Raw genomic sequence first — 12,706 nt, 5'->3', positions numbered from 1 at the left:
AAGTGTATAATTTGTTGGGATTGTGCCATATCCCCTTTCAAAAATGTATTACCAGTAATTATTTATTAAAGTAGAGGACATGTACTGTATTTATTTTTTGTTTATTTTCATGAATATTGCGAAATATTGGAGGCTCCAAAATTCAACAATACGCACAACTAAGAAGGCAATGCATACGTCAAATGTAATGTAAGTAGCCTTCCTAAATTATCATGAAAACGACATATGTACTTATAAACATCTTTAATAAAATATTGCCTCATAGGGCAATCTTCTAAATCTTCTACAATTATAGTGAAAAGTTACCTTGGCAACCGATGGGGTTGCTGGCCTCCAGCTGGTAGGTTCCATCTCGGCATTCTGCGCAAGTACGTCCAGTCACCTGACCTTTGCAGAAGCACTGACCAGTCCTCTGTTTATTTCAGAAATAAATCAGACCCAATAGCATTAGGGCGCATTTGGAATGATACAGAACAAGATTATTCTCAAACTTCTCAATTAATTCTAAACAAATCAGACTTTGTAGCTTTAGAACTCACTCTGAATGATACTTAGCAAAAACAAGATCAAGTTTCCCCAAATGCAATGGAGGTTTGGGATGAAACAACACCCATATGTTAAGGATTTCTGTATGATGCACACAATGTAATGAACCTTCGGATTAAAGGCACATAGTTTAGCATGACCAAAATCAGAAAATGCTGATCAATTTTATATCGAATATTCTAACTATTTGTATTACAAAAGAATACAAAGTGGCACCTAGAAAGTTGTACACTACAAAATGGTTATTACAGAGCACATTAAGTATTATTCTGTATATTCTATATATTTGTTTTGCGAATTGACATTGCATCATCTTGGAGGTACATGAATGTGCACCCTCCAACAATGAATACCGGTATTAAAGTGTTTTGAGACTGCAACATACATACGGTATATGTTTCTTAATGTGGAGGAATTCACTACAAAAACAATTAAAGTAAATACATGGATAACCTGTGGGTAAATAGGATAAATACTTCATCCTAATATATGTATCTTTGATAAACATGCTATATGTAGTCCATCGTTATACATGTATCGGGTAAAATAGATATCGTAAGTGGCTTATATATATATATATATAAATATATATACGGTACATGTATATATACTTCTTGCTTAAAAGCTTCGGTCATCTTTGATATATAGTTCGTGCTATCACATGTTTGCATTCGCACTGTATTAAACACATTATAATCTTAAAGATTTATTACCTTTCTCTCGTTATATAATAGCAAGATAAGGATCTTCATTTGAATCCATGCTATAAATACTAAATAGTAATTAGCCTGGTGGTAAGATTATAAATATATTTATAAAATGTGATAGTATCTTCTTTATTTTGAGGGTTTTACATAATTCTTTGTAAATAACACAAAATATAACACAATTAAAACCTGAACTGGTAGTCCTAATTTTTGGAAGTATTAGTTGAATAAACCAAGTACAAGGTCAGAATTTAATTAGAAAATGTGCATAACATAATAACAATCCATATCCCAGAAGAAAATGAGGAAATTATGTATCCCAATCATATTGCAGTGCTTTTAGGTCAACTCTGATACTCTATACTTATATTCGACACCATGGATGGTTATAAGTTTTAATATTCTTTGACCTTTCCCCATGTTTTAATACCTTTTTACAACGCTATACCTTTAAATTTAATAAATAATTTTCTTTGAAATATTTCATGTGATGAATGAATACATGTTAAATAAATCTGAATAATTCCAGCACCAAAGTGTAGAATCAATATAGAATATGTGATATAATACATGATCCATAATACCATGAAAACAAGATGCTTTTTAAGAATAGTGATAAATTTGCAAATTTTATGAAATAAATTGGGTGCAACACAAGCTTTACATACAACTGAACATGTGTGAAAGAAGGTGTGCAACAATACAGTTGTTGATGCTTTTATTCATCAATTATTATTTTTTTATTGCCTTTTTAGAGTGAAGATTCATAAGTATACAATATATAGGGATGATTTTTCCATCACCAGCAAACATGATCCCATGAGAAACAATACAGAAATTTATTTAACAAATACAAAAAACATTATCCCATGTATACATATAAAACTTCCTTTTTTACCGTGTGAAATGGAAGAAAAAAATATAATGAAACACAGAGATACATTAGTCAATGTCTTCCCTGGTTTTTTCAATTCCATATTCTTTATTTAAAGCTCCACATTCTCTTTTCCTCTTTCATTTCATTGATAAATCACACATGTACAACTTCCAGCCAGTATCTAAAGCATGGAGTTCATATTTTTGCAAAACTGCATTGTGCAAAAAGCAACAAAGTAAAGCTGCTGCTTGTGCATTTCACACATTTTCCCCTTTCCACCAATGGTAAGCAACATAAGGAAGTAAAAGGGTGGGTAACAGGGAAATGGTGGGGCAGCAAGAATTGGTGGAGGGGTGTGAGTTGGGAACAAACCTCCAGTGCTTTCTCTTTTGAAACACAGTAAACTGGGCATGATATTTCATCAATCAAAAGGGACCTATAACATATGCATAGAGGTGTCCCTCAAGGCGATAACACTGGACCAGTCTTATTTTCTTTTCTAAACACATGTAAATCTACTGTTCAATCTATACTAGAATGTTCAAAAGAACTACAGATTCACGAGGGAAAGCACAAGGGGGAAAGGCTAAAGGTACGGGTAGTGGGAAAAGGGATCAAACATAGAAGCTGGTAAAAACAACAATTCTGAAAATGGACATTACATTTTCACAAGCTAATGGATACAAATTATTTTAAAATTATCTATAAAAAGTTTTAAATGTGGTCATTTCCTAAAAGTGTGGTCAAAAAGAAAGGACCTACATGTCATACAATTTTAATATTTTAGCAAGAAATATCTGAAGGGCTAAAAAATACATTCATGTTTTTTTTCCTTCCAGTCATGTATAATGTCATGTAGTAAAATAAACAAATCTTTCATTTTCTCTCTTCCTCCCTTCTCTCTCCATTTTCCTCACTCTGTTCTCTCTTGCCATCCGGCTCTTGCTCATTGGGACTCTCCCCCCCCCCCCCCTCCTTTTAATTTGTTTTCCTCTTTCCTTCAGACCTTACTTTTTCTACGGTGTGGGAAACAACTACAAAATTACCATTTTTGTGTGTACAGTCATTGTATCCCAATAATTAAAGTTTTAAACGATGTGATAAAAATGCAACCTACTTTAGTGAATGATGGTAAAACAAGTACATCATTACATATCCAATTCAAAAATTTGAAATATATATTTTCTTATGGTTCATTATTGTTAAAACATATATTTATCAAATCAAATGAAATATATACTTAATCTGTAGAATAATGTACATTCCAAATGAATAATATCACACACATGTATGTGCATTAAAACTGACATACATGTACATGTGTGTAGGTTAAAATAATTGTAATATTGATAATAAATAGTTCAAAAAAAGATTAAGAAAAGTTATAGGGGAAAGGGCACTCATAAATTTAAAAATTAATAATTGATATTCATGAGAAAAAGATAATTCAGGGTCTATATAAGTACAGTATAGTGTCAATCATATAGTTGGAAATCTAGGAGGTAGATTATAATGAATATGAGGGAAAATGATGAAATTTAATTTCACATCACACAGTAGGTGTATGATTAAAATTTGTCATATTGAAATTGTTATTCTTCTCTATAATTAAAACTAATAAATTCAATATCTAGGCATGCAATCTTATATATTAAACACAGCAAAAACCCTAAAGCGAAGTCACTGTTTAAGTCTATATTATTTTAAGAAGAGGGTCAAAAGTATGTGTATGTGTTTATACTGATTTTTTTAAAGGTCAAAGTAGAGTTAAACAGAGGACTACCAAATCAAAACTAGTATACGATTACAAAAAAGGAATTCAGGTTCACTGTTTATATGCAGTTTGGATTTTCAATTTGTACTAGGGTGGGGGGGGGGCCTTATTATAGCTCCAGCTACAAAATACATTCATATCTCCCGCCCTTAGATAAGATTCATGAATACACAAGTGAATAAAAAATGACCAGCTATGTATATTTTAAATATTTATCGGTTTGTTTTAAGATATTTTTGGTGTGATATGACCATTCATTATTTTGTTAATGTATAAAAAGTATATTTAGTTTGTTTACCAAATCAAAGTAAGAGCTAGACAATCAAATTTTAAGTCCAGACTTAAATAGAATAGTAGATGTGCATTAAAAGCCCTGACTGCAAAGCCATATTTATTATATAAAGTTTTATAATGTAGGCCGTTTAAAGTTCTTAACTGACGGAACTGCACAGAATTGCACACGTTCAAAAGTGGAACTCACTGCATAACAGATTTATGCAAATAGCAAATCTAAGCAAAACAAAAATAACTCTGAAAGCAACTGAGGATGAAATTAACCCGATGGTAATAAATATTTGTCATGAAACTGAGCATGTGCAGAAAGCAACTGCAGTATTCTTGCCACAAATATTTCTGGCTCAAAAACACCAAAAAGGGACTCCAAAAAAATGATGGGATTGTTATGAAAAACTGCACCCTCACATTCCTCCGAGAGGACGTCATAAACACTATCTAAATCTTCACTCAGAAGAAAAATAAATTATATAGGCTATCACAATCTACCATAAAACAATGTCATAACTCCTTATCTTACAAAATGGCAGAATTAAGAACTTGGAAGGAAGAGCAATAACACTTTTCAAAATATATTTGAGTTAATGCTCTCCTTGCTCTCAACTAATAATTTCCAAAGATGACAGCCTATAGTTTTGACACTCAGTTTCTGAACTTGCAAAGCTTGTTTCATCAACTTATGGAAACAAGAAATGTCAGAATTTGGAAACAAAGCCTGGCAGTGTATGAATATGACCAATCCAGTTTGGATTGTAGGTTGACAAAAAATGTTTGTTTGTAATATGCAACAGGCTTACAATTGTTTTAATTGTTTTGTTTTTTTGTTTTTTTTCTTTTTGGGGGGAGAGTAGTTCTTGAGGGCAATGAACCCTTAATCATCGCAAAGGAATGGAGAGTGCAGTTAATCAAAATGGGGAGATATAGGTAGTACTGAAAAGACAATATACACAAATAGAGATATACATACAGAAGGGGATATCATAGAACAGTGCAAGAAGATATAGTAACAAGGTTTGACAGGGTCAAAGGTCAAAGGTAAAAAGGTCAATTATATATCTACAGGTCAGGGGTCAACATTAATTGTATTACCTTGTGCCACGGCGCATGGGCCTGGAGACAAAATTGTTAGCAAAGAACAACGACACAATTAAAGACATGAAAACAAAAACATAATAAACCCCTCAAAAAAAGTGTGGAAACTCAGGTTTGCTTGATTATATCTCTCTTGTTATGGCACAATCATCGCTATTTTTAGTATAATCAGAAAGTGTTTTTATTCCTCTTTATAATGATACCCCATAAGTTATTATTTTTCAGTCATAGAATGTGCATTTCATAAAAGTAAGGGGCAAGGCCAAAAGTGAAAGTTGCACAAATGCACTGCTCTTGTTCAGCCGTGCATTCTTCTTTCTTTGAAGAGTATAGGGCTGCTGTGTAGTGCACTGCATATTAACAATACCAGTGCAACATTTCACTTTTGACCCTGCCCCTTATTCTGATGTACTGCTCATTCCATGGCTGAAAAAAATTGTGACAAATACTGTATCACCTTGAATACAAATAAAAAACAGTTTCCAACTTTTTTTGAGGGGTTTAGATGACATGAACTTGACGAATACTCTACGGACCAATTTCCTCTTTGGACAGAAAATGCTAGCAAGAAATTGCTCTTGCTAAACATAATGGGAACTCTGAGTGCTGTAAGGAGAGAAAATACTAAGGAACAAAATACATGAATTTATGATATCAATCTAACAAACAACAATGACAAAAAAATTGTGGAACCAACAGATTCACAAACAATTATATTAATCACTATTAGGTATTGATGTAATTTTAGTATATTGTGTCATTTTAGTTATTTGCTTGTTGTAAAATGACAATTACAGAGCTCAAGGCTCCACATGTACAGATTTGTAATTTAAAAAGTGTTACATGAACAAAATTAATACTATAAATATTGACTGTGCTTCAAACAAAAAACAAAATATTCAGGAAAAGTTATGACATATACACAGATACTGACATCAAGTTAAAAACGAGTATTCAAAGAATATGAGCTAATTCAGAAATACATTTCTTTTTGAGCAGTATTTTCCAACACGTTATGTGCTTTAAAATTACATATTTATAACAAACAGGGATAAATTAAATGCCTTCATCAAGAAATTTAGAAATTGTTGAGGCAAGCTATTACCTGTATGCAATACTTACAATGTCACAAATGGCCATCCCGCCAACAGTTCCAGCCAAGTTGCAGTTGCATTCTTCGCAGCCGTATGGGTTGCTGATCCCAAGGTTCCAATACAGCGGTTTGCAGGTGTCACAGGTACGCCCCATCACGTTGTCCTTACACAGGCATGCACCCTAGAATAAATATCATAGACATATGACTACCAATTAGGTTATGACCAACATGTCTGACAGATAATAATAATAAGAAGAACAATAATACGAACAATTTATAAAGCGCTTGTGACATAGAAGTTTCAAAGCGCTGTACACAAATCAAGATTACTTCAAGAAAAATCAATACTACTAATGGAATTAACATTACTTAAATTACCAAGAAAATAAAATATTACTAACATAACTTAACAAATTAACATTACTTAAATTACCAAGAAGATCAAACATTACCAACATTACAAAAGATACCAATGTATTATCTTTATTTGTCATTATTATTAAGTATTTGCCGATTCCTGTGTCCGGGAGGGGAAAAGATTTCGATTGTCATCTAGCTCCCTGGTTTCTAGTGATAACTTATTGGCAATACTTGTAATTTTCAATTAATGTCTACTTTAACAATTCATGAAAGTATCAAGTGGTGGTGATGTCAAGTTTTCCAGCATCTATTCTATCAACATCATCATTGCCATGACGACCTACCCCAGTTGAAGAGCCGCATCCTCCCAGAGGCTGTCCTGGAACGTCGATGACACCCGCAGGGTCGCAGTTGCATTCCTCGCAGTTGGGATAGTTGTAGAAACTTTCGCCGCACTGCTGGCACATCCTACCCTGGAAGTTGGGACGGCACGAGCACTGGCCGCTGACCTGGTCACACAGGACATTGAAGGAGCCGTAGCGATCGCAGTTGCATGCTGGGATTGGAAAGAGGGTGGGTAAAGGGGTAAATGTACATGAATTGCTGTTCAACTAATCATGCAATATAAGCTTTTGCACCATAAAAATTGTTCGTAATCTTTTTAGATCCCTTGTTGACCATAAATTGCGAGACAAACGAATGTCACTAGCGATATTATTTTTGATAAAAATTGTTGTTTGACATATACTCTGACGGTAACGGCTCCATGGGCAGTTCTCATTTTTAACCTAGGAACAAACCCTAATCCCAAACCTAACCTAAAACCCAATCGCAACCCTAACCTACATCTTTGACAAAATAATGCCCAGAGCAAACTTTGCAGCAACATATACCAGAGCAAATAAATCTTAAACCTTTCACGCTTCACTATCAATATAATCTAATTTACAGGGAACTTGCAAAAGTCAGCAAATTATTTTTCTTTCAATTCTAAAGTAATTTTCACTTTAATCAGTGCCTGTTGGTGTACTACACATTCCCAGATTGGATTAGATTGGATAGGAATTTTAAAACGAGCATTGGGAACTTTTAAAAACCTCTTCACCTCCTGTCCTGGGCCCAGTTGCACAAAACTTACCATTGATGGTAACTACCATGGAAACCTTGATTTTGATTGGCTGATGAGCCCTGTTACCATGGTAGTTGCCATTGATGGTAAGTTTCATGCAACAGGGCCCTGATCGTTCCTTGACCTTTGGAATACTTACGTTCACAGGCTGGGTACTTGTAGAATCCGGCCGCACACTGGTCACACTTGAGTCCAGCAAAGTTGCTCTCACAAGGACATTGTCCACTGTCGTCACACTGACCGTTGAAGGACCCGGTGTCGTCGCATCCACATGCTACAAAGGTCATATGTCAAAGGTGAAAGGTTATTAAAGTTGCATAAAAAATAAACACTGTGGTATTACTAAATTCTTGTTCTTCCTTTTGCTCTGTTATGTTTGAGTTGGACTTTTGCTTGGGTCTGGCATGACAGTATGTCATGTACTGAACATTCTACACATTTAAGTTTGCTAGCATTAAAATGTGCATAAATAAACTACGCTCTTGACTAAATAGAAACATGTTATCAACTTTCAAAATGTGAGATGTAATTGTTTTAACTTGGTTGTAACATTTCCACAGCCCACTCAGAAACAGTGATAAACAGGAATTCTGTTTTTTGTGTTTTATTTTTTTTAAACACTAAAATCCACATGATTAACATAGTCATCTTTTCTTTTCTTTTGTTTACCTTAAAGCGTTCTCATTGAAATTTGTATTAAAAAAACCTGTGCATAAAGAGCATCTGCCTACAAAGACCTTTCTAATCTCCTTTGAGTGGTCTTTATATACAGGTTTCATTGTATCTACATTGAAAACCATCGGTCAAATAGGAGCAACAACTTACGCAGACATTCTGGGTAGTTGAAGAAGCCTATGGCTTTTTTTTTTTCTTCTTTTCTTTTGTTTACCTTAATGCGCTCTCATGGAGAGAAAAAATTGTTTAAACATGTGAATAAAGAGCATCTGTCTACAAGGGCAGCATTTTTAATCAGGTGTCATTGTACAGTCAAACCTGTCTATAGCAACCAGCCAAGGGAAACACAAAAAGTGGTCTTTGTAGACAGGTTCCTTTAGTACATGTTTTGATGAGAAACTATTTTCAAGGCAAAACAAAACATGTGGTCTTTGTTTCCAGGTGGTCATTGAAGCAGGTCTGACTGTATCTACATTGAAAACTATCAGTCAAATAGGAGGAACAACTTACGCAGACATTCTGGGTAGCTGTAGAAGCCTATGGCTTTTTTTTTCTTTTCTTTTGTTTACCTTAATGCGCTCTCATTGAAATTTGGATTAAAAAAACCTGTGCATAAAGAGCATCTGTCTTCAAATACAACCCGTCTATAGTGACCACCCAAGGGAAACACAAAAAGTGGTCTTTGTAGACAGGTTACTTTAGTACATGATTCTTATCTCCCTTGAGTGGTCTTTATATACAGGTTTCATTGTACAGTCAAACCTGTCTATAGCGACCAGCCAAGGGAAACACAAAAAGTGGTCTTTGAAGACAGGTTCCTTTAGTACATGTTTGGATGAGAAACTATTTTCAAGGCAAAACAAAACATGTGGTCTTTGTAGACAGGTGGTCACTAAAGTAGGTTTGACTGTATCTACATTGAAAACCATCGGTCAATTAGGAGGAACAACTTACGCAGACAATCTGGGTAGTTGTAGAAGCCTATGGAGCACCTTTCGCAGCGCAGGCCACCAAAGTTCTCTCCGCAGAGGCATTCTCCATTGGTCTTGTTACAGACCTCTTCCTCAGTACCGACCTGACTGCAACTACAATCTGAAAGGAACATACAACAGAACAAACAAAAGAATGAATGCAAACTTCGAGACAAATCTTTAGCTCCTATATGTAGAGTCAACTCACAACAGACTGAGTTGAATACCTATTTAAAGGCATCGTTTAACAATGTTAAATCTGAGATGCATGGCCCTATCAGTGTCTGTGATATGGTGTTTTATTGAAGCCCTACAAAAATTGTGCTTTAAAATGATCATGAAGTGCCTCAAAAAAGTAAAAATCTTTAACTGGCCGGTTTGACCATACTCATTTCCCCCAAGGACTGTAGTGTTATAAAAACCGTTGTGAAAACAGTTTTTGAAATTTCGAATTCCAATCATTAATATCTTGATAATCATACAGGCGATCAGCTTGTGAAAGTCATGGGGTTCCTGACTGACCTAAAGGTTTATAATCATGATTGCAGCATGAACTAAATCCAGAATTTTGTTTCAGAATCTGAGGCAATGTTACTGAGTCACTTAAATGTGTGTATGTATCTCACATGAAGAAAAATTGCAGCTGGAGGGGCATCCTCCCATACAAGTTTTCTAGGGGTATAGCTGATGAGATATTAGACAGCGTTCAGTTCGAGGTTTGGGAGAAAAATTTAGGTGAGTTTTACTTCCAAAAGATAATATCTGTGAAGTTGACTGACAGTGTGTACATTACAAAACACCCTTTGGTCGTAAAGCCAGAGGATTTATTGCTCTCTTTATCAGGAAATCCACAGATGGTGTGGATACTATGAGAATAATACTACGATGTGTCTTTCAAGATAATCCTCTACATGTGAAATTCACAATTTTTTTTGTTGCAGAAATGGTTATCGTATTAAAATTATGTCTAAAAGTTTGTATTTTACGGTACCATCATCATTTCCTGATGCCTTCATGTACGAACATGCCGGAGACTTTGAGTAACCTACCACTGCAAGTTGGGAAGTTGTAGTGTCCATCGCGACAACTATCGCAGGATCGTCCATCGTAGACCTCGCGGCAAGAGCACTGTCCGTTCTCGGAATCACATACGATGTCAAACGATCCAATGGTGTTGCAGTCACATCCTTAGAGTTTAACAGAAATAATGGCAACAGTATTAATGATAATCTCAACCATATCAACAATAACATGATAACATGAATTTATTATGCCCACATATGTGGGAACTTTCAAGGAACAACAGTAAAAAGCAAACAAATAATAAAAACTTTGGAATTGAAATTATGATGAAGAGAACTTTAACCTGTTTAGTGAGTACCACATTTAAATGGAGAAAAAAAAGCACACACAAAAATTTAACATCATTCTTCAGAAGAAATTTTCCCTCTTCATTTTTCTGGTTTCCATGAATTCTCAATTCACAATTCAATAAATTCAAAGGGCAAATAAAATCAAATATCATTGATAAATGAGAAAGATATCATAAATCTAGGGTTATGTGTAACCATAGTTGCAAACAATCTCTGACCATTCAAATTTCAACATATTACATCCATGTTGATTTGTAAGATCATGTGACTTACTTTGGCATTCTGGGAAGCCATAGTAGCTGAGGGCGCACAGGTTGCAGTTACGTCCGGTGTAGTTGGGCTTGCAAGGGCACTGACCTCCGTTGACCTGGCATACTTTGTTCTCTGTTCCGTTCAAATTGCAGTCACAAGCTGGAGGAAAGGGAAGAAATGTGGATTCATGTTTATGATTGACTTATTCATTCATTCATAGACTGATTGACTGATTGATTGATTGATTGATTGATTGATTGATTGACAGACCGACTGATTATTTAATGGATTGTTTGGTTAATTGACTGATTAATTGAGTGATTAACTCAATTGATTGACTAAATCAGTGACTTACTGATTGACTGATTGATTGAATGATTGTCAGTTCATTTTGTAAATCAATTTGCTCTGCCTGATTAAAAAATTCATTAATTCATTCATTGCCTGACTGACGAATTGATTGATAAATATTACAAATAAATAAAACAATTTACAACAGATGGACTTCCAAAAGATCAAAATACTTTGTCAAAAACAGTGATTTTACTCCAAAGAAGGACCAAGTATTACACCCTTGAGAAAGTCTATAAAGGTCAGGTCCTAAGCCAACAGATGTCCAAGTTGACCTTTATGCACCAACATTCCTACAAATAGTAACTTGACCATCATAGCAGACTGTGGGAATATGGTATACCTTACTGACCGATAGAAAGTTGTACAGGTGGTGTTGTTTACTAGGCTACCATATCAAAACATAGTACTTTCAGTTCCATTTATACAATAAGCATTGAATTATAGCTGTCAGGAAATATTGTCTGTGAAAGCAATTGACTAACAGTACAGCCTTCCGTAAGAGATGACAGAAACTCCACATACCAACCAAATCATCTAATACAGTGAAACCTGTCTATAAAGACCACCCAAGGGAGACAAGAAGAGTGGTCTTTATAGGCAGGTGGTTTTTATGTACAGGTGCCTATAGTACATGTTTCAATGAGAAATCATTTTCAAGGGAAACAACAAAATTGGTCTTTGTAGACAGGTGGTCACTATAAATGCAGGTTTGACTGTATATATACATGAAGAGTCTAACATTCATAACTTTTACTGATGCGATAACCAGTACAAAATAAATAAATACATGTACAAGAATATAAAAAGGCTATATATTATATCATGATTATTTTTGTTATATTTCTGTTTCATTCCATCTCAAATCATCTTGTGACTGGCATAATATCACCTGTAAACAAGAAATTTCAATTAGTTGCAAGATCATCACCCTAGAACAGAAGAAATAAGGAAATCAAGCAAGTAGTTTGATACCATACTCTAAGGATTGTGAAAGTATAAAAACTACTTACGTCTGCAGTAGGGGTAGCCGTAGTAACCCTCATTACACTCGGTGCAGTCAGGACCGGCGTATTCCGGTTTGCACTCGCACTGACCGGTTAGAGGTGCACAGTTACCAGTAGACAGGATGGGATCGCACATACAGGCTGAAACAAGAAAATACAAAATGTCAAAGGTTATCAATAATATAATAATAATAATAATAAT

The 12,706-nt window shown here is 34.7% G+C and overlaps 1 protein-coding gene across 1 annotated transcript in view; it reads right to left on the bottom strand.

Moving 5' to 3' along the window:
* LOC578626 (laminin subunit alpha) overlaps positions 1-12,706 on the bottom strand; it is a 101,306-nt gene that overhangs the window by 67,768 nt on the left and 20,832 nt on the right. The window contains exons 6-14 of the mRNA XM_030983592.1: positions 12,511-12,645; positions 11,168-11,305; positions 10,571-10,708; positions 9,505-9,642; positions 8,015-8,149; positions 7,091-7,302; positions 6,413-6,565; positions 5,288-5,308; positions 307-412 (exon numbers count right to left, since the gene is read on the bottom strand). Of these exons, the coding sequence (XP_030839452.1) occupies positions 307-412; positions 5,288-5,308; positions 6,413-6,565; positions 7,091-7,302; positions 8,015-8,149; positions 9,505-9,642; positions 10,571-10,708; positions 11,168-11,305; positions 12,511-12,645 (1,176 nt within the window). The remainder of the gene's footprint in view (positions 1-306; positions 413-5,287; positions 5,309-6,412; positions 6,566-7,090; positions 7,303-8,014; positions 8,150-9,504; positions 9,643-10,570; positions 10,709-11,167; positions 11,306-12,510; positions 12,646-12,706) is intronic.

The sequence above is a fragment of the Strongylocentrotus purpuratus genome, unplaced genomic scaffold (assembly GCF_000002235.5).
Source record: "Strongylocentrotus purpuratus isolate Spur 01 unplaced genomic scaffold, Spur_5.0 spur5_scaffold_13, whole genome shotgun sequence".
Taxonomy (NCBI): Eukaryota; Metazoa; Echinodermata; class Echinoidea; order Camarodonta; family Strongylocentrotidae; genus Strongylocentrotus; species Strongylocentrotus purpuratus.
Note: the sequence above shows the minus strand (reverse complement) of the source record. Positions and strands in the feature narration are given on the sequence as shown.